The following is a 22,848-nucleotide window of genomic DNA, read 5'->3' as shown; positions in this document are numbered from 1 at the left end:
AACCCCTCCACACCGACAAAACTATGTTTTCTACAGATGTGGGGTGCATTTTGAAGGGGCTTATTTCTATTTTTACTTGCTGAAGGTACACTCCAGAAGTGGCAGGACCCCAGATTCTGACTTTGTGGGTTCTGCTCCAGTAAATGTTTCCAGTGACACTGAGCCCCCATACCAGAAAAAAACGCAGGAGGGATAGACTTTGTAATTGCCTAGAGTTCCGTAGCTGGCGTTCCATCTCTTCAGCTAATCTTGTAGTTAATTCCTTAGAGATATTATCTTCAGCGAGTATAACCTCTTTCTTTCTTTGTTGCAGTGGCCCAAATCGTGGACATTATATCACCATCGTCAAAAGCCACGGGTTTTGGTTGTTGTTTGACGATGACATTGTAGAGGTAGGTCTGTTCCAATTTATGCTTCTCCCTGTCCAAACCACTTTCTTCTATGCGTCCTTCCTTCTCTCAGTCACTGTTCTGAGCTGGGAGGCCGTGGCCTGTCCTCAGGTGGCTTGCGTGACATTCAGCTGCCTCCCTGCGCTTCTCATTTCCCCTGTGCTTCTTCACTTTGCCAATCACAGTAGAAGAAGAAAAGAGAAAACCTGCATAGTGCAAGGAGGGTCCCTGCTGGACTCTTGGACTGGAGCTGCTGGCATGAGGCCTGGCTCAGGTGCACGAAGAAGGGAAGAGCAGGAGAGAGGCAAAATGAATCGGGGGGGTGGTTGCATTTTGTAAGATTGGCTTCAGTGGGGACATCTGCATCTTGGCGCTTTTGGGCAGCCCCTGACTTAAGTGGCGACAGGCACATCTTTCCTCTGCCTTGGATGTGGATGATGTTGGCAAGCGCTGGCGTTTCCCCAGCAGCATTGGGGTTTTTGTTTTTTAAAAGTCTTGTCCAGTTTTCTTCGTTAATGTGGTTGGTGACCCCATTTCAGACAGTGGTTTGGAGAGCTGATTTGTAAGGAAGGTGCCCGTGGTTATTGAGCCTGAGTGGCCAACACCTGGAAGGGGAAGTCGCCCAGGGCAAATGAGCCTAGTTGCATTGCAACCTCCCGGGGTTTTCAAGGAGCTAGCAAGCAGATACAATGTCAGCTCACCACATCACAGAGTTTGTACCTGAAGGTTTTGTAATCATCTGTATTACTAAAGACAACGTGTAACATTTCTTCGGCACGGGGGCTCACACGTTACGTGTGGTAAATGCTGGAGTTGAGGAAACCCGCACTGGGTAGGCCAGTAGTCTGCGGCTGATGCTGTTAGCTGGAGCAGTTATTCCCCTTCTTTTAGAGAACTTAAAAGGGTAGAATAGTATGTTCTCTTCCCTGCATTTTCTCACTGGTTTTCAGGTTCCTCAATAGTAAAGGTGGTTTAAGCATTTTGAAAGTTTCCCAAGGCAGCTTCCACAAGATGGTACCGTATTTTTCGGACCATAAGACACACTTTCCCTTCCCAAAAAAGTGGGGGGGAAAGTGTGTGCGTCTTATGGAGCGAAGGTACGTACCTTCGGGGGGGGGGTCCGCTGCCTCTGCCTCAGATCCGGCGCTTCCCCCGCGCCTCCCTGCCTGGCTCCATCTTCTTCCAGCAAGCGCTGGGATCGCTCTATGTGGCCCCACCGCAAACCCAGCACTTCGCGAGCGCCGGCTGCGGAGGGGGCAGCGTGCTTTCTCCTTGCCTGTGTGCCTGGCTCCACCTCTGATGCTTAAAGCAAGCGCTGGGATCGCTCCCTCCGCCCTCTGATCCCAGCGCTTGCTTTAAGCATCACAGCTGAAGCCAGGCACACAGGCAAGGAGGAAGCACGCTGCCCTCTCCACAGCCGGCGCTCGCGAAGCGCTGGGTTTGTGGAGAAGGCAGCGTGCTTCCTCCTTGCCTGTATGCCTGGCTTCAGCTGTGATGCTTAAAGCAAGCGCTGGAATCGGAGGGCGGAAGGAGCGATCCCAGCGCTTGCTGGAAGAAGATGGAGCCAGGCAGGGAGGCGCGGGGGAAGCGCCGGATCAGAGGCAGAGGCAACAGATCGACCCCCAGGAGGAAGGTGTGTCCTATCGTCCGGAGCGCCTTATGGTGCGAAAAATACGGTACTTAGATTATTAAAGGTGGGGCCTTTTTTTTAGCAGGAACACACAGGAATGCTGTTCCGGCTGGCTTGTTGTCAGGGGGTGTGGCCTGATATGCAAATAAGTTCCTGCTGGGGCTTTTCTACAAAAAAGCCCTGTGTGGAACAATGGTGACACCATGGGTGTGGCCTAATATGCAAATGAGTTCCTGCTGGGCCTTTTCTACAATAAAGGCATGTCACTCGTTTGATTAACGGCATGTCACTCATTTGCTTAGAGGCCTTGATCAGTGGTCAATGGAGGCAACCAAATTCATTCCAGCATCACCATCCTCTGGCTTTTGTCTTGGAAATGGCCCAAACCCCTGCTTTCCTGGCCTCCTGCGACTGGGAGGAGCTGGCCTCAGCATTGAGATTTGTGGGTGTGAAACAAAAGCCAAAATGGAAGCAACCTGGCAGCATTGAGAGCCAGTTTGGTGTAATGGTTAAGTGTGCGGACTCTTACCTGGGAGAACCGGGTTTGATTCTCCACTCCTCCACTTGCACCTGCTAGAATGGCCTTGGGTCAGCCATAGCTCTGGCAGAGGTTGTCCTTGAAAGGGCAGCTGCTGTGAGAGCCCTCTCCAGCCCCACCCACCTCACAGGGTGTCTGTTGTGGGGGAGGAAGGGAAAGGAGATTGTGAGCTGCTCTGAGACTCTTTGGAGTGGAGGGCGGGATAGAAATCCAATATCTTCTTTTTCTTCTTCATTGTGTTTGTATTGTAGAATGTATTTTCAGTTATGATTTAAGACCCTGAGAACAACTGGCCAAAAAAAGAATGTACAACAGGTAGTGTCTCTGTCTAACGAAAGTTAACTCTTTTTAAACTCCTGTTTAGCTGAGTGGGACTTGTGCCCAGTAAAATGTATCCATATGCTCATAAGGAGCAATATGGGGAAGGATGGAGCTGCCTTAACTTGGATCCAAGGACCTGTTCTAACATGCCTTGGATAACTTTGAATAACTCTGCATCCTACTTTTGGAAGTCTTGATTTCAAGAGCCCTTTGCTAGAAAGCATGGTCCCAGATCACTCAAGGGCATTGAGGTAGTTGCATAGGTTTTTTTAAATTCCAAGCCACTATGATGTAAGGTCCAGGAGGGAGGTTTAGATGCCATCTTTGATAGATGAGTCTTCTTTCTCCCTTGGCACCACTGCTATATCCTAACTGAAGGAATGGAATGATACATGCTAAATGGTCCAAATTATTGATGAAATTTGCTCAGTAATTTAATGTTGTCTTCCCTGCAATAAGGAACTAATTGCTGCTTGCCTTAGTAGAGAAGCAACTGTGCTAGGTAGGAAGGAACAAACAGTTTTGCAAAATTTCTAGTTTTATATATTTTCAACTGGATAGCATCCGTTTTCATTCCCCTCCCCGGCACATTGAGGGGGCAACTAGTTCAGCGATGGCGAACCTTTTAGAGGCCGAGTGCCCAAACTGCAACCCAAAACCCGCTTATTAATCGCAAAGTGTCAACACGGCAATTTAACCTGAATACTGAGGTTTTAGTTTAGAAAAAACAACTCATAGTGAAATTAACAAACTGAAAGAACATTTGGTCTGGATAGCATTTGCTTAGGAAATCAACAAAATAGTAACATGTCAGAATGGGAGAATGATGGCGAGAGTGTCATAAGGCAGTAAACGGAGGCTGTGCATCGCTCTGTTGCTTGCAGGTCTGGGTTAAACTGAGAACGTGCCTTTCCCAGAGGTGTTCCTGCCCACCTCATTTACTTTTGAACATGTAACATACATTATAAACATCATTCGAGTTTGCCATTAGGAAAAAAGAATATATTAAAATATAGTGTGTTTAGTAGGAGCTGGTGGTTAGGGTGTCCAAATCAGATCTGGGAGGTCCTGATTCATATGCCCACTCTGCCCTGGCAGTTTGTTGGGAAATCTTGGACCAGTAATATACTCTGAGTTAACCCACCTCATAGGTTCGCTGAGAGGATAAAAGAGAAGGGGAGAGTGTGTCAAACCACTTCAGTGTCCTCTTGGGGGAGAAAGGCAGGGGATACATGATGTTAGTTAATAAATTAAGTTGATGAAAGGAGTCCACTGGTTTATATGGCTAAATCTGAGTCCAGCAGCACCTTAGAGAACAAGATTTTTGAGAGTAAAAACTCCTTTTATCTAATCAAGGAAGCTCTAATGCTGGAAAGCTTATGCCCCGTCCCTCAAATCTTGTCGGTCTCTAAGGTGCTCCTGGGCTCGAATCTAGTTGTTCTACTATGGACCAGCACGGCTACCCTTGGAAACTTCAGGGATAGTCTGAATTGTATTAACTAGAAAGTTCGATGTGAGAAAGGAGGGCCAGTTTGGTGTAGAGGTTAAGTGCATGGACTCTTATCTGGGAGAACTGGGTTTGATTCCCCACCTTCTGCTGTTGGAATGGCCTTGGGACAGCCATAGCTTTCACAGAGCTGTCCTTGAAAGGGCAGCTTCTGGGACAGCTTTTCTCAGCCCCACCTACCTCACAGGGTGTCTTTTGTGGAGAAGGAAGATAAAGGAGATTGTGAGCTGCTCTGAGACCCTGAGATTCAGAGTGAAGGGCGGGATATAAATCCAATATCTTCTTCTTTCTTTAAACTAAAACTGCAATCCTGTGCATGTGTAGAGAGTAAGTGCCACAGTGCTCACTGTAGATTACTTCTGAGTAACCATGGAGAGCAAGCCCAATGAGGAAAGGCTAAGGAACTTGGGGATATTCAGTCTGGAGAAGAGGAGACTGAGGGGGGAGACATGATTGCTCTTTTGAAGTATTAGAAGGGCAGGGAGCTGTTCTTGCTGGCAGCAGAGGAGAGGACTGGCATAGGAAAAACCTTTTAACAGTAAGAGTTAAGTTCAACAGTGCAATCGACCCCCTCACTGGCAGTCTTTAAGCAGCGGCTGGACAAACACTTGTCAGGGGTGCTCTGGAAAACCAGAACAGCAGTGCAACAGTTCAAAAACAGCTTATCAACAATTTGCCTTATGGTCCCTGTACCTTGAAAGAGCTCTGCTCAGATACTGCTATCAGAAGCATCATATTTGAAAGCCTGCAGTTCCTCCCTTTCCACTTCTAAACCAGAGGCGATCCTGGCTGCTGTTTCTGCCCAATTAGTGGGATCCAACATTTCCTGTAATAAACTCACATCCCTTCAAAAAAAGGTGCTTGATTCCGGGTCCTGATCCCACCCCCCATCCCCACACACCCATGCTCTCTTCTTCCCTTCGGCTTGGACCATGCCTCAACAGTTTTGAAATATGAAACGCAATCAGGTCTTCGCCACATGAAAACATGAAGCTGCCTTATACTCATCTCTCTAGTGCAGTGGTGGCCAAACTGTGGCTCGGGATTCAGATGTGCCTCTTTCACACACATTGTGTGGCTCTTGAAGCCCTCACCAGAGAAGGCATTTGTCTCTTTAAACCACTTCTTCAAGCCAAGCCAGCCAGTGGCTTGGAGAATGCATTTAAAGTTCAAGTTGTTTTCTTTCCACCTCTCCCTCCCTGCTCCCTTCCACCATCTATTTTCCTTCCTTCTCTCAGACATCTGACGTTCCTGTCTGGTGGCTCTCACACATCTGACATTTATTCTGTGTGGTTCTTATGTTATGCAAATTTGGCCACCCCTGCCCTAGTGGGTCCCATCTAACCCCCTCCCTAAAACTGCAGGAACACCTGCCTCATGCGCCGGGGGGAGGGGGGAGGAAGCGCACGTGCCCGCAGAGAGGGCTCTGAGTGCCGCCTCTGGCACCCATGCCATAGGTTCGCCACCACTGACCTCGTTAATGGCTGGCTGCACCCCATCCAAGTCAATAAAGCATCCACATAATATGCAGAGACCGAAGTTTCTTGACTTGAGATATAGGTATCTCTTCCCCCCTCCCGTCTTGCTTTTTAACATCCAGCTTTATGGAGAGTACTTGAACCCTCATGCATTGTTTTGTGTTACTTTGGTTGATCTTCAAAAAACCTTATATGGCTACTGGATTTTGTGTGTGTGTGTGTCTGTGTTTCTAACCTGCTGGTTCTCTTAAATTACAGAAAATTGATGCTCAGGCGATTGAAGAGTTCTATGGGTTAACATCAGACATTTCCAAAAACTCGGAATCTGGATATATCCTCTTCTACCAGTCAAGGGACTAAGATGACGTGTTGAAGCATCTTACAAGTGTACACAAAAGGGATCAAGGGTTGTGCCCACGCGGGACATTGTAGTTATAATCAATTCCTTGTCATTGCCACAGGACCACAGGAGACCAACAGGCAGCTAGTTGGGCCATTTTCTTGAGGATGAAGAAGAAGGGATTCAGCTCTAATTTCCTTTCTGGACTGTTTAACATGTGCTATCTTCCAAAATGTGTTACCTCTACTTGAAATCTGAATGCTCAGTTGTCCAAGGGTTTCACTGTCAGATTTGCTCACAGTTCAGTGACTGCCTCAGACTTGGTTTCCATTATTGTTGTTTTTCTGTATTTTAGCAGAATGGGTTATGGTCTCAATATTCCTTATTGGCCAACGGTGCTTTTTCAGATATGAGCCTCAGAAAGCTGCTGAATGGTGTTGTGCTCAGAGCATCAGGACTGCTATGTTAAGTCATATTGGAAACATCACATCTTTAATCTTACGTATGGGAAAAAGACAAAAAAGGTTACTTCTCCAGTGTTGTGCATTTCCAGGAAGAATCTGCTTTATTTCAGATAATGCTGTTGTTCTCATCCACAATTTTTTTTAAAAAAAATTGGCTGCCTTTTCCCAAATTTCCTTGAAAGATATAATAATAATAATAAAAAAAGTCTGAAGTGAAAGATATAATTTTTATATGTAATCTGTTATTTTTGTTTGTTTCCTGTTAAATAGAAGTTTGACTTAAAGTCACAATACTGCAGAAGCCAGGAGAGCAAAGAAGTATGTGGAGGTCCTTGAGGTCATATCTAGTTAACAGTTAAAGTTACTGTATTTCTTGGAGCTATTACCTAAGCCAGAAGTGCCCTCTACTGAAACAGGATCTGTTTGGTGTTCATTTCACTGAACAGTACATTTTTTAAAGGAGCAATTTTATGACTGTGCATTCAAAATGCACATTAAATAACACTAACTGGGAGTTGACTAAGGTAGTTAAAATTGTCTTTTTAAACAATAGGGGTGGAGCTAAGAAATAACCATTAGGGCTGAAATATACTTGGGATACATTTTCTTCCATTCCCCCCCTCCCCCACCTCAGTAGTTGTTGCCCATTTTCATATTTGCAGATGCTTTAGTGGACGGAGGGATGAAAATAGTCTTGTGAAGACTGAATTTCAATTAGTGTCCAGTTATCTGTGCTGTATATTATAACCCCGAGGATTATTAGGGAAAATACTCTCCCCTTAGGATACTCAGTGACAATTCTGTAAGCAACATGTTCTCGTTTCCAAAACAAAGCCCTATTTTCTGTTTTCAGAGTTGGCTTAAAGTCCAGGCATTCAAACCTTAATGATTTCAGAAAGAAAACCGGCAAGATAGGCAAACGCGAAACGTTTTAATATGCAAAAGAAATCTTTTCATCAGAGCTTATCATCCACAACGAAATAGTTGTTGACAGCTACTCAACAATAATACACTACATGCAATATTACTCTTGTTTAGAAATCCTCTCATAAGGACCCCAAGTGGGTCCTTGACAGGCGTTTGTCAACTAGAGGCCCTGGGGAAAAACATCACCATGTGTGATTGTGCTGAAACAGCAAATACAACAGAGTAATTTAGGAGAGCACTAAACTTGTATTTTGTATATTTGGCGATAAACATTTTTACAGATAAAATACATGATTAGAAAGAATATTGAAAGAGATATACTATAGATTAAAAGTACACTTTTGCTACAAATGTATAAGGAAATGAAATGGTCACAAGTTGGAAGATAATGGTTCAATATTACTTCTGTATAATAAATGACCCCCAGCTGTCTCCAATAAAGATCATGTAGGGTGAAATGCTCTAAATGTGTGTTTATTGACTATGAATGTCAGGAGGCTGCTGAACCATCAGATGAGCATCACAGAACAGATGTTTCTTGTCCCCCACCACCCAAAAAGCTTGTCCCGAGAGTTGGGTGTTTGTGGCAACTGCAGATGCTGCAAAATGGGACCTGCAGCTTCAGGGGGACATCATGGACTAGACACCACCCCCCAGGGGGTCAGAGAGGAGAACCATCTTCCATAAGCACAAAGCTTACTCTGTTAATCACAGATTCTATTTAGCCAGGATTTGAATTTGGCACTAAAAGGTGGCTTCTGTTCCTGAATAAAATGCAGCCTTTACAATTAACAGAGAATTGCTTAATTTACATTGTTGATTCAGGGTTTATGGAGATATCTGACTTTTGGGGGAGGGGGTTATATAGTTTGGGCTGCCCTGGCAGGAAATTATTGTATTAGCCAAACTTCCTCATCCCGTTTGAAGCCCTGCGGCCATCTTCATGCAATTTAGCACCGGTATCATGCTTTTCAACATGCAAAAGAAATGCTGTGGAATTTTTTTTAACGTTGTCAACATTTAAAGGTATCCTGGTAAAAAAAAGCATCATTAAGGTGTGAGCCCAAGTCCCACTGGCTGCTTTGCTTTCACAGTTTGCATGGTGTTCAAACTGGCTGCTGCATGGAACAGTTTTGCCCCCTGCACAGTTTGCAGCATTCAGCCTGGCAGCTGTTTAGATGGCCACTGCTGCAAAAGTGGATTTGTGTACTGTGGGGTTACTGGTAAGCCGCGTCTTAGTAAAAAAGCTGTATTCGTAAATGGTTGCAACTTGCTGCAGCTTTTTGCACCTTCACAGCCTTTGACAGAACTTTCTGTATCGCCTGTATCAACAGAGTCACAGCTGGATTATTATAATTTCCTACCTTTCAAGCCCCAGTCACCCACTGTTTGCCAACTGGAGAGCCAGTTTGGTGTAGTGGTTAAGTGTGCGGACTCTTATGTGGGAGAACCGGGTTTGATTCCACACTCCTCCACTTGCACCTGCTGGAATGGCCTTGGGTCAGCCATAGCTCTGGCAGAGGTTGTCCTTGAAAGTGCAGCTGCTGTGAGAGCCCTCTCAGCCCCACCCACCTCACAGGGTGCCTGTTGTGGGGGAGGAAGGTAGAGGAGATTGTGAGCCGCTCTGAGACTCTTCGGAGTGGAGGGCAGGATATAAATCCAATATCTTCATCTACCTCACAGGGTGTCTGTTGTGGGGGAGGAAGGGAAAGGAGATTGTGAGCTGCTCTGAGACTCTTCGGAGTGGAGGCGGGATATAAATCCAATATCTTCATCTACCTCACAGGGTGTCTGTTGTGGGGGAGGAAGGTAAAGGAGATTGTGAGCCGTTCTGAGACTCTTCGGAGTGGAGGGCGGGATATAAATCCAATATCTTCATCTACCTCACAGGGTGTCTGTTGTGGGGGAGGAAGGGAAAGGAGATTGTGAGCCGTTCTGAGACTCTTCGGAGTGGAGGGCGGGATATAAATCCAATATCTTCATCTACCTCACAGGGTGTCTGTTGTGGGGGAGGAAGGGAAAGGAGATTGTGAGCCGCTCTGAGACTCTTTGGAGTTGAGGGCGGGATATAAATCCAATATCTTCATCTACCTCACAGGGTGTCTGTTGTGGGGGAGGAAGGGAAAGGAGATTGTGAGCCGCTCTGAGACTCTTTGGAGTTGAGGGCGGGATATAAATCCAATATCTTCATCTACCTCACAGGGTGTCTGTTGTGGGGGAGGAAGGGAAAGGAGATTGTGAGCCGTTCTGAGACTCTTCGGAGTGGAGGGCGGGATATAAATCCAATATCTTCATCTACCTCACAGGGTGTCTGTTGTGGGGGAGGAAGGGAAAGGAGATTGTGAGCCGCTCTGAGACTCTTTGGAGTTGAGGGCGGGATATAAATCCAATATCTTCATCTACCTCACAGGGTGTCTGTTGTGGGGGAGGAAGGGAAAGGAGATTGTGAGCCGTTCTGAGACTCTTCGGAGTGGAGGCGGGATATAAATCCAATATCTTCATCTACCTCACAGGGTGTCTGTTGTGGGGGAGGAAGGGAAAGGAGATTGTGAGCCGCTCTGAGACTCTTCGGAGTGGAGGGCGGGATATAAATCCAATATCTTCATCTACCTCACAGGGTGTCTGTTGTGGGGGAGGAAGAGAAAGGAGATTGTGAGCCGTTCTGAGACTCTTCGGAGTGGAGGGCGGGATATAAATCCAATATCTTCATCTACCTCACAGGGTGTCTGTTGTGGGGGAGGAAGGGAAAGGAGATTGTGAGCCGCTCTGAGACTCTTCGGAGTGGAGGGCGGGATATAAATCCAATATCTTCATCTACCTCACAGGGTGTCTGTTGTGGGGGAGGAAGGGAAAGGAGATTGTGAGCCGCTCTGAGACTCTTTGGAGTTGAGGGCGGGATATAAATCCAATATCTTCATCTACCTCACAGGGTGTCTGTTGTGGGGGAGGAAGGGAAAGGAGATTGTGAGCCGCTCTGAGACTCTTCGGAGTGGAGGGCGGGATATAAATCCAATATCTTCTTCTTCTCCCTCTTTGCAGGTGCCATGAGTAACGTGGCGTGTAAGTAACATACAGGGAAAGAGTCCCTGCCCTGGATGTCCCAAACTGAGAAGCTAAGCAGGGTTGGTCCTGGATTAGTCCTTAGTGGGGAGCCCACCCAAGAATACCAGGGTTGCTATGCAGAGGCAGGCAATGACAAACCACCTCAAAATGTTTTGAAAACCCTATGAGGTCATCATAAATTGGCTGCAGCTTGACAGCAAAAAGAAAGGGAAAGAGGCAGTTAAAAAAACCCTACAGTTCCCACAAGGGAGCATGAGGATTTACATATGTAAATTGCTCAACGTCAGAACCAGCTGTTCACTTGCCTTGGCTGTTAGCAAATGCCAAATTAGGCTTTCCTAGGTCATCTGTAAGTCACTAATCGTGAAATGTAAATGTTTTATATGCTTAATGAGTGCAATGGACAGATCAGGATGTGGCTGAGGCAGGAAGGAGGGGAAACTAGGAGAGCAGTAGGAGAAGGACACGCATGGGCTGTAGATTTTTTTTGCACAATGAAGAGTGTATAATTTGTTCTGTTAGAAATGAACAGTTTTTTCAAATGTCTGTACTGATTTTAGTTTGCGGACAAATTGCAAACTGAGCCTGAAAGTGACCAAGCATCCCTGATCTTGTATTTTGGAATCTTTACATCAACCCTGTAAGGTAGGTCAATATATCAAAGATTTCAGGTTTTCACGGCTGGCAACATAATTAGGGTTTGTAGAATCTTTCAGGCTATAAATTGCAGAAGGTCACAGAACAACCAGCACATTCCACAGAACAATCAGCACAGTCAACAACCATCTTCCTTATCTTCACACCCCTTCCAACCCTCCCAGCAATTAACACAGAACAATGGTCACATTTAACAGCCAGTTTCCTTATCACTTCCCTTCCAGGAAGCCCCACCAAACAATGGGCACATCCACAAACCAATTGCCCTTTCACCACACCCCCTCCAGCCTAGAAATAGCAGCTCTCCAGCAGCCCTGGCCTCACTCAATGCACAGCAGCCAAGAAGGTCAGAGCGCCTGCTCCGGCTGCAACGCCACTGAGGATGTTCTCCGCAGCTGAGAACGAAACGTCTGGAAGAAAAACTTTCTCCAGTAGAACACGGCACTTGAGCCCGAAAGATTCTACTAACCCTAATAGGTCAATATAATTTCCACAGGGCAGCTGGGATGGAGAAACTTACCTTTGGGCTTCCTTGAGAGTCTACAACAGATGTGAGAGCAGCTTCCTGACTTGTAGCTCTTTACCACTTGGCCGCACTGGTTCTTTCGTGGGTCTCTCTGGGCCAAAGATGGGGCTTTCTCTTGGCTGGCCTTTCTCTGCTTTTGCTCTCAAGGGCAGGAATATTAGGTCAGACTTAGCACCAATTGGGCCCTCGAAACAATAAGAAAGAAAGCTGGAAACAAAATTCAAATTCTTGCGCTGCATACATGGCGTTGGTAGTGCCTGTCAATACTTCTCTTGGCCAAGCTTTTTAGAACGTGGGTGGGGCCATTGGAAGGCCACAGGACTCCGTCAAATTAAAGCATCGTCCACTGGAGTTTGCATCATCGGCATAGGCATTGAAATCGCCCAGGACTAAAAGCTGGGGGTACCCCAATGCCCAGCCTGCTACAGCCTCCATCAGGGACAGCCAGCCACTGGCTGGTGTGTTAGGCAGACGGTACGCCAGCCAGATAGCCAAAGTTAGACTTGGCAACCCTAATCTGTGGGTATCTGGGCCTGTTGGGGGCCTGCTTTTTTGAAGTAAAGGCACCAAATTTTCAGCATAGCATCTGGTGCCTCTCCTCAAACCCCACCCTCACCCCCAAAATTTCAAAAAGATTGGACCAGGAGGTCCAGTTCTATGAGCCCCAAAAGAAAGTGCCCCATCCTTAGGGTTGCCAATCTCCAGGTGGGGGCAGCGGATCCCCCGGTTTGGAGGCCCTCCCCCCGCTTCAGGGTCGTCAGAAAGCGGGGGGAGAGGAGGGAAATGTCTGCTGGGAGCTCTATTATTCCCTATGGAGATTTATTCCCATAGAAAAACATGGAGAATTGATCTGCGGGTATCTGGGGCTCTGGGGGGGCTGTCTTTTGGGGTAGAGGCACCACATTTTCAGTATAGCATCTAGTGCCACTCCCAAAAATACCCCCCAAGTTTCAAAAAGATTGGACCAGGGGGCCCAGTTCTATGAGCCCCAAAACAAGGTGCCCCTACCCTTCATTATTTCCTATGGAAGGAAGGAATTTAAAAGGTGTGTGGTCCCTTTAAATGTGATGGCCAGAACTCCCTTTGGAGTTCAATTATGCTTGTCACAGCCTTGATATTGGCTCCACCCCTAATGTCTCCTGGCTCCACCCCCAAAGTCTCCTGGCTCCACCCCCAAATTCCCCAGATATTTCTTGAATTGGACTTGGCAACCCTACCCATCCTTCATTATTTCCAAATGAAGGGAAGGCATTTAAAAAGCATGTGGTCCCTTTAAATGTGATGGCCAGAACTCCCTTTGGAGTTCAATTGTGATTGTCACACCCATGCTCCCATCTCCACCCCCAAAGTCCCCAGATATTTCTTTAATTGGTCAGTATATGGTTGCATTTCTCTTCAGGCTTTCCTTCTTTCCAGGATGCATAAAGAGGAGAGGTATTCCATTGAGGTCCACCTCCCATGGCAACTGCAGAGAAACACCATTTTGTTTACGTTTAACTGTGAGTGGGATGGGGAGGAATGACCAAACTTGAGGAAGGCCTTGGTCTAATCTCTTCCTCATTCCCCCCTCCCCTCCTGTGTGTAACCAGTAATCTGAGTGCAGCCCCCTAAAGAGGACAGGATGTCTATCAGAGTGCTGCAGGAGGGTGGGCCAGTTCCTGAGTGAGAACTGCAGTTTATATCACTGTTTTTCAAGGCAGTCCTCAGTTGGAGCTTGTTACAGAAGGAGGCGGGTAGAGCTCTGCTCCAGGGCCAGAGTCCCAGAGTAATTTTGGAAAGGATGTTCAACCACCTACTAAGTAAGCTAAGCAAGGTGCCTGTCCTGCATACCATCTACTTATGCGATTAAACAGGGAGAGGGATGGAGCATTTTGGCGAACTTTGATTTAATTATTGTATCACTTAAGTATATGCTTGTAAATAGAAGTTTTAAATCTTTGAACGTTAAGAGATTAAGTCCCTCTGTACCACATAGTTCCTCCAACTGCTTGGAATGCTGGGAGTGCGGCAGGAAATCCCTAGGGAGGAGAAAAGTGGCAAAACAGCTTGTTGCCAGCTCTCCAGGGGAGCCCCAAAGATCCCTGGGAGGCCCCAGGGCAGGTTCCTAGTGAAATGGGAGGGAGGTTCATAAATGATTTGGAGTTGGCAGTGAGCAGTGAAGTGGCCAGGTTTGCAGATGACACTAAATTGTTCAGGGTGGTGAGAACCAGAGAGGATTGTGAGGCACTCCAAAGGGATCTGTTGAGGCTGGGTGAGTGGGCGTCAACATGGCAGATGAGGTTCAATGTGGCCAAGTGCAAAGTAATGCGCGTTGGGGCCAAGAATCCCAGCTACAAATACAAGTTGATGGGGTGTGAACTGGCAGAGACTGACCAAGAGAGAGATCTTGGGGTCGTGGTAGATAACTCACTGAAAATGTCAAGACAGTGTTCAACTGCAATAAAAAGGGCCAACGCCATGCTGGGAATTATTAGGAAAGGAATTGAAAACAAATCAGCCAGTATCATAATGCCCCTGTATAAATCGATGGTGCAGTCTCATTTGGAGTACTGTGTGCAGTTCTGGTCGCCGCACCTAAAAAAGGATATTATAGCATTGGAGAAAGTCCAAAAAAGGGCAACTAGAATGATTAAAGGGCTGGAACACTTTCCCTATGAAGAAAGGTTAAAACGCTTGGGGCTCTTTATTAGCTTGGAGAAACGTCGACTGCAGGGTGACATGATAGAGGTTTACAAGATTATGCATGGGATGGAGAGGGTAGAGAAAGAAGTCCTTTTCTCCCTTTCTCACAATACAAGAACTCGTGGGCATTCGATGAAATTGCTGAGCAGTCAGGTTAAAACGGATAAAAGGAAGTACTTCTTCACCCAAAGGGTGATTAACATGTGGAATTCACTGCCACAGGAGGTGATGGCGGCTACAAGCATAGCCAATTTCAAGAGTGTTGGACTGGATGGGCCATTGGCCTGATCCAACATGGCTTCTCTTATGTTCTGAATCATTAAGCTGGTGACAATATCTGTGCTGTAGCAATCTTGAGTATGCTGTTCAGGTGTGTATCTGTAAATTGCAAACTTACTTTTGATTTGCTTGTTGGCCTGATAGGACCCCTCTAGTGGCCTGATCTGGTCCCCGGGCCACATGTATGACGCCCCTGCTCTAGACCGTTTTGATTTATTTATTTATTTATTTTTGCGCTTGCTCAATTTCTGTGTTGGGATTATGTAGCTTTAACAGACTTTCCATAGAGGGAGCAAAAGACAGCCAACATTAATATTCAGCCCCTGGAAGTGACTAAAATTGAAGGAGAGCAAAGTTTATCTCCATTGCTATCAAAAATATTTTTTAAATTGCTGCTTTTCAGTCGTAAGTTTTTTCAAAGCAACATCATGGGGGAGGGGCAGAGATACAACCCAGGCAAAAAGCCAGCCTGTTTCTCATGATTCGTTTGGAGCAGCGTTAGTAGGGAGCATGAAAAAGAAGGGAGAGACAGCTGTTGAGTGGTCTCTTCCAAGGCTGGCAATCTTCCGGAGAGCAGACGGCTGGCCTTGGATTCCTTTTAATGTGACAGTGGCTGCAACAGAAGAGCTTGCCGGATGGATTTTGCACTCGTCTGAACGGGGCCGCCACCCATGCAAAGCAGCTACATCCCCTTAATTGGCACACTGGAGGCTTGCAGCCCAGGTGGAGAATGTCCTGGCGCTGACTGAATCACGGGGCAAAGTCAGAGCCATGAGTTCTTTTGCCTGGCTGGCCTCAGGGCGTGGGAAGCTAGCAAAAACCAACGTTGGTGGAAAGTGCCATTAAGTCACAACCGTCTTATGGTAACTTATGGCAAGGGACGAACAGAAGGTGGTCAGTCAGTCAGTCAAGAACGTCGTTGTGTGTAGCCACTGGCCATTGCAAAAAAACCCCAAACACAAAAATTCCCAGATAACATCTTAAAAGTTGCCATATTGGTTTGGTGCATGTTAAAGATTATTTAAAAAAAAAAGTTCCCCAAAAGGGCTGACCTCAAGAAATTACAACATTTGATATCGCTCTTGCTCTTATCTTCTTAGCTTCAAGGGCAAGCAAAGGGACTCTATAGGATACATGAGCATCATTATCAGATAACCGAAATATCATCTTTTCTGTTTCCGAACAGGCTTTTAAGGTGGTTGATATTCTGGCCAGAAATTTAACTCTGGGTGTGTTGTAGAGTGGGCAAGATAGAATATAATAGGGAAGGTTCTCTGTTGAAGGAGCAGAAAGTGGTTGCCATTGCCTAGTTCTGTGGACCTCCTCAGTGGTCCTGAGCTTCCGAGATCTGACAAGATTGGGCTAGCTTGGGCTATCCAAGTTAGGACTCAGTGCACAGCAGCCAAGAAGGTCTGAGCGCCTGCTCTGGCTGCAACGCCACTGAGGATGTTCTCCGCAGCTGAGAACGAAACGTCTGGAAGAAAAACTTTCTCCAGTAGAACACGGCACTTGATCCCGAAAGATTCTACAAACCCTAATGATGTTACCAGCTGTGAAAACCTGAAATCTTTGATAACAAGTTAGGACTAATAATTGTGAACTGGGATCCTTCCAGCAACCCTCAAGAGCTGCACCACACCTGAACATTGAGGGTGCAGCTCTTGGGGGTTGCTGGAAGGATCCCAGTACGGCTGCTGGGGTGCGGGCACCAGAGGCTAGACCAGGGGATTTTATCTATGTAGAGCACGCAAGATAGTGGTGGATACAGATGGAACGAGGAGCTGCAACTGCTGACACAGCAAGAGGGAAGCATCTCCAGGCTTGCTTGTCCTCCCAATGCTTCCTTGCTACTGAGGCCACCATTTGGCACCTAATCTCTCTTTCAAAGCCATGTTCCACTGCTCCACCAGCCAGTTAATCCTTCAAGAGGCCTCCCCAGAACCCCTTGTTGCCATTGCTTCAGTTGCCAGTCACTTTGGGAAGCTAGTCCAATAAAGAGACAAATGTAGGGCTGGGAATCAGCGTCAGCACTGGATAGCAAGCCCATTTGTGGTGGAACAGCCTGTGTTTACCCAAAGGGGAAACCGTGAGTGTGTATGTGTGTGTCCCCCCAGTGGGCTATCATTTTGCATCCAAGCTTATTTTTATTGTTAGGGTTTGTAGAATCTTTCGGGCTCAAGTGCCGTGTTCTACTGGAGAAAGTTTTCCTTCCAGACGTTTCGTTCTCAGCTGCGGAGAACATCCTCAGTGGCGTTGTAGCCGGAGCAGGCGCTCTGACCTTCTTGGCTGCTGTGCATTTTTATTGATTTATTTAAAATGTTTATTAGCTGCCTTCTTTATGGAGCTCAAGGTGGTTTACAGTATAGATAGGATAAACAAAATACATTTAAAACCACAATTTAGGACTGCTAGTAACTTAATCAAGTGTGGTCCTAGATAAAACCATCTTCAACTGCCGCCTAAAGGTAAAAAATGTGGGGGCAAGTCGCACCTCCCTGGGGAGATTGTTCCAGAATTGTTGGGCTGCCACTGAAAAGGATCTTCTGTTGAGTAGTCACCAAATGAACTTATTTGATGGGACAGTCAAGAGGGCCTCTTCCTGGGATTTTTGTTCCCCACAGCACCAGTGCTGGGGAGCCAGCATAAGTCTGGTGTCCCAGGCCAGGTGCCCTCATTGCCCTTTGCCTTCTCGGCGAGGGCGAGCTCTGTCGTGGTTGCCAAGGGACTTCCGAGTTCAGCCTGTATGCACACTGCCACTCCATCTCTCGGGTCTGTGCTTGAAAGCACAGATGCAAAGGACAGAGCAACAGTGAGTGAGTGACATGTGCCTGCGCTGAGCCCGGAAGTCCTGTGCAATTGCCGCCGAGCTCTCTATTTCCCTTGCCTCGGAGGCAAGGGAAGGCAGGAGGGTGAAAACTGGCGCCCTCCCCCCAGGGCTGCACTCCAGGCAGCTGCCTTATGCTGCCTAATGGACGCGCTGGCCCTGGTTCCTCGGGCAGGACCATATGGGGAGAAGATGGTCTTTCTGATACCCTGGTTCCAAGCCATGTATGGCTATAAAATTACAAGCAGGTCTACTACAAAACTTTTGGGATATAAGCTAGGATTGGCCTTATTTGGGACAAGCATGGTCTTTGTACGTGTCCCTCACTATTCTTTGCCTGGAGTCTGCATCTGGCCAGTGCCTGAGAGTCAACCATGACCCCTCCAAAAATGACACAAGTCACAAATGCTAATCCAACAGTCTGTCTAATATACATACATATATATATATATATATATATATATATATATATATATATATATATATATATATATATATATATATATATATATATATATATATACACATACATATATATATATAAATACCCAGTGAAATATTCCTGAGGCTCCTTTCAGCTTCCCTTTTCCTTGTTAAAAATACAATGAACTCATATAATTACTTTTGAGTTAGTCATTACAATAAGAGGAGAAAATATAGCAAAAATACTGAGTGACATTTGCTAAAGCACTCTAGCTAATTATATCTTTGAAGCGGTGGGGCGGGGATAACTCAAAGAGCCTGCAACGCTTGCTGGAAAGATGCCCAGCAACTCTTTTAAGAGCTGGGATTTCAAAAACTGAAACAAACAAAAATCCCAGAAGCTTCTGATTTTTTTTTTTTGTGGGAGGTGCCATCTCATGAGGCTCCTGAAATAGCTCAGTGGTAGAACACAAACTTTGTATGGGCAAGGCCCTCATTCTGCCTTCAGTATCTCCTGCTTAAAGGTCAGGTGGACATGAAATTATCTCTGTGGGTCTCTGCAGAGAATTGCTGCTGGTCAAAAAACACTGGGTGAATTCATCTCTGCTCCTTTGACACCTCCCCTCAAATCTCTGCTCCATTGCATTAACAGAACCCATGGTTCTTTTGTATGCCACTCTCTGTTTTTTTGCACCATTTCTTTCTGGTAAAATCTACACATTTCCCAATGTCATATAAGCATCAATATTTCAGCATTCCATGTGCATTATAAATTATTGTCTTCCTTGAGGTTCTCCTGGTTCCTCTCTTTTCAGCACCAAGTCAAAACATCTCTTTTTATCCAGGCTTTTCATGAGGGGAAAGGCCCGGCTTTTCAAACTATATTTATGGCCTTCTTCTAATTTGGAGATTGTTTTAGGCTGCTATGGTTTCTTTCCATAGCTAATTTCCAGTGGTTTGTTTTAATAGTGATAACTGAATAATAACAGTGATAATAATGGAAACGATGTCCCCATCAACTTCTGCTAGCACATTTATTGAGCTGGGGAATGATTCTCCCCTTACAAATGATTCCCAAAGCCATGGTCTCACTGGAGATTTTAAAAATGTAATATATGAAATGAAAACACAATGACATGAACATTTATCAGCAAGAGCCCAGTAGCACCTTCACAATTAACACAGCTTGCAGCAAGGCACGAGCTTTCATGGGCTAGTTTGGTGTAGTGGTTAGGAAAGCAGACTCTAATCTGGGTTTGATCCCCTACTCCTTCATATGCATCTACTGGTGTGACCTTGAGTCAGTCACAAGTTCTTTCAGAGTTGTTTTCTCAAGACAAGTTTATTGAATGAGCTCCCCCAGCTCCACCTACCTATCTGTTATGGGGAGGGGAAAGGAAATTGTAAGCCACTCTGAGACTCTGAGTGAAGAGTGGGGTATAAATCCACTTTATGTAAGGTTTTGCCTAAGTTCAATCACAAGGTTCAAAAGAAGCTTTTAATGATGAGGCTTGAAGCAAACATTAATGGCATGCATTCTCAAGACCAGATTACAAAATAATGGCTCCCCTCTTTTTCATACCAGCCAAAAGTCTTTTGAATTAGTGTATGTGTTCAATAATAATGATTTGTGCTCAGTAATTCTGGTACCGACAGACCTGGCTGACATGCCAATGTATGCCAAATCACATTTGCAAATTAAAATATAAATACAGCCTTTAGTAGCACAGGTATATAGTTCTTTAATTCCCTTTTTAAAAGACACACCCGGTAATTCAATACTATTCGTCTGCCACACCTGAGTGCAAATGGAGCAGTGCCCACATTTCCTTAGTCCTGTAATTGCTTGCGGCTGTTCCTCTACCTGCAGAATGTTTGCCTTAACTAATACGTTTCTCAAATTACGTATCCTACGAAAACCTACTCTTGGTTTCAATTCACAGCCAGGTATAAACTTCAGTATGTGCCAATTTCTGTAAATTATGGGTTGTATTTCCCTGGCCCTGTCAGTGTGTTCTATCACCCAATGTAATTGACCAGATGTTTCCTGGTCCCTTTTCAAAAACAATGCCTCCCGTCTCTTTAAGTCCGCTCTCACTTTCACCTTGTCTATCACGGCCTGAGGGTAACCACACTGTCTTAAATTACTACTTAAGACCTTGCTCTCTGCTTGAGGGTCACTTTCTAACGTTGATTTACGTTTTATGCGTAAAAACTGGCCATATGGCTAGTTATATTTCAGTGTCGTCTCCGTTCCATAGCCAGGGCAGAAACTGGAAAGGATCCAGGATAGAGGACTCATCCAGCCATATAGGGGTGGAGTCAGATGGGGGTGGAGCCTGGGGAGAGTGGAGTTTGGGGAGGGAGCTCAGCAGGAATGCAGATTCATAGAGTTCCTTCCCCCCCCACACACACACAGCAGCCATTTTCTCCAAGGGAACTGATCTGTATAGTCTGAAGATCAGCTGTAATCCTGGGAGACCTCCACACACATACACCCTGGAGGTTGGCAACCCTACATCACAGCTCACCATGGACTCTTGTGATTTTCAGAGAAAGGCTGCCCTTGGAAGTGATATGTAGCCACCCAGGTGTTGTTCCGTTTTGTTCCCAGAGAGCCACAGATGGTGTGATCTTTTGCCACCCTAAAATGACAGGAAGCTTTAAAATTGCCGAGTGTTTTCAGGTCTCAGTCACAGACATGGCCTTCACAACTGGCCTTTGAATAATCAGCTACCTTCAATCCACTCCTTCCTGCTTTCCCTTTCTGCAAACTGTTTGCTGCCTTGGGCATCTTCAAAGGTTGTATTAGACTGCCTGGAGGAAGGCTTGCTTCTTACTTTGTTTCTCCCAATCTGTCCAGCATTTATTTGCGCTGGTGTTGGGATGATCTGGAGATGCTGCCTTTCTCCCCTCTTCAGCTCCACATGCACAGAAGCCCTGCAGCTACCTAGACACCTGATTGTGCGTGCGACCACCTGTGGTTGTTTAAGTTACAGGAAAGAACAGGAACGTAGATACGGAAACACATTACATAAGAAATATATAAGAAAGTCATTTAAGAAAACGGACAGAAATTTCACCATCTGCTCTTTATTCTGCCTTCTTTTCAAAGAGCTTAGGGAGTCTCCGTTTTACTCTTATCAGCCTATAAGGTTGGGTTGAAAGAGTGACTGCCCCCCCCCCCGCCCCGGTCACTACAGTCAGCTTTGCAGCAGAAAAGAAATTTGAACCCAGAACTCTCCACACCTTGAGTGGGAATATCAATGTTACCACCAGGCTCATAGCCAGGCTTTTAAAAGTTCGGGGGCATGTAAAAAAGTCAGGGGGCACTTAGTGACTCCCCTACCCTGGCTGCCGCCACCGTGACTGAAGGTGACTGAGGGTGCCAGACTCTGAGTACCTGACCTTCTCATCCATTCCTCTGCCACCACTTGAGGGGCCACAGGGGTGATTTAAATTGCACAGGAAGCGTACCCAGGAGCAGCTGCTGCCCCTCCCACACCATTTAAAGGGCCCACCATGAGTCCACATACAACATTAAGCCCCAGAATTGGAGAAAGTCCATTGGAGAAAGTGCAGAAAAGGGCAACTAGAATGATTAAAGGGCTGGAACACTTTCCCTATGAAGAAAGGTTAAAACGCTTGGGGCTCTTTAGCTTGGAGAAACGTCGCCTGCGGGGTGACATGATAGAGGTTTACAAGATTATGCATGGGATGGAGAAAGTAGAGAAAGAAGTACTTTTCTCCCTTTCTCACAATACAAGAACTTGTGGGCATTCGATGAAATTGCTGAGCAGACAATTTAAAACGGATAAAAGGAAGTACTTCTTCACCCAAAGGGTGATTAACATGTGGAATTCACTGCCACAGGAGGTGGTGGCGGCCACAAGCATAGCCACCTTCAAGAGGGGTATAGATAAAAATATGGAGCAGAGGTCCATCAGTGGCTATTAGCCACAGTGTGTATGTATGTATAAAATTTTTGGCCACTGTGTGACACAGAGTGTTGGACTGGATGGGCCATTGGCCTGATCCAACATGGCTTGTCTTATGTTCTTATGTTCTAAAGCAAAAGAAAGGCAAGGTGAGGTAGCCAGGTATTCAGTTCTGGTTCAATAGTTCTTGTCAACAGCCCTGAAACCTCCAGGGCATTTAGAACGTTGCACTAGGACTAGAGGAATCTGGGTTAAAATTCTTCCTCTGCTTAATCTCTCCTGGAAATTTATTACAATCCAAGATCAGCCAAGATAAGGGTACAAGTTAAACATGACTAAAGCATATAAAGACAATAAAAAGTCTTAGCTGAGCACTAATTTTAGTAATACAAGGCAGTTTATAAAAGAATTGAAGCATCTGCTTTACCTATCGGCTAAATGCAAAATTTGGCTACCTCAGTTCATTAAGGCAATCTTCAAGGAAAGTGGTTATATAAAAAGTATCCAATCTGCCTAAAAACTGAGATAAAATAGGGGTAATAAACAGGGAACAAATACCCTTATAAAACAAACAGCGACATAATGTGTGTTCAGCTGTTTTCATGGCAATTAGGTGGCAAAAGCACAATGACAATAAAGGGGTTACATAGATATTTGCCTTGCCATGAACGCATAACTTCTCTTTTACCTTACTGCTAGGTTTTTATTCCCGTCTAGAATAAAAACTGGAAATATTGCCATCTGTCTATTCGCCTATTGATCAGTCATTTTCTTTTTTTAGTGATTCTCTGCTCCTGGGCATTTGAAGCCACATGCTGTCCATTAAAACACTTTGGTTAAGTCCTACTGAGCTCAGTAGCTT

The 22,848-nt window shown here is 45.7% G+C and overlaps 1 protein-coding gene across 2 annotated transcripts in view; it reads left to right on the top strand.

The window, feature by feature from the left end:
• LOC132579350 (ubiquitin carboxyl-terminal hydrolase 12-like) overlaps positions 1-8,052 on the top strand; it is an 82,010-nt gene extending 73,958 nt beyond the window's left edge. Inside the window, exons 8-9 of one of the 2 annotated variants that reach the window (XM_060249653.1) lie at positions 314-392; positions 6,122-8,052. In XM_060249653.1, the coding sequence (XP_060105636.1) occupies positions 314-392; positions 6,122-6,223 (181 nt within the window). In that variant the 3' untranslated portion in view covers positions 6,224-8,052. The remainder of the gene's footprint in view (positions 1-313; positions 393-6,121) is intronic. The other variant, XM_060249654.1, reaches the window with a different exon arrangement.
• Positions 8,053-22,848: the final 14,796 nt, after the last annotated feature.

Source organism: Heteronotia binoei, chromosome 11 (genome assembly GCF_032191835.1).
Source record: "Heteronotia binoei isolate CCM8104 ecotype False Entrance Well chromosome 11, APGP_CSIRO_Hbin_v1, whole genome shotgun sequence".
Classification (NCBI taxonomy): Eukaryota; Metazoa; Chordata; class Lepidosauria; order Squamata; family Gekkonidae; genus Heteronotia; species Heteronotia binoei.
Note: the sequence above shows the minus strand (reverse complement) of the source record. Positions and strands in the feature narration are given on the sequence as shown.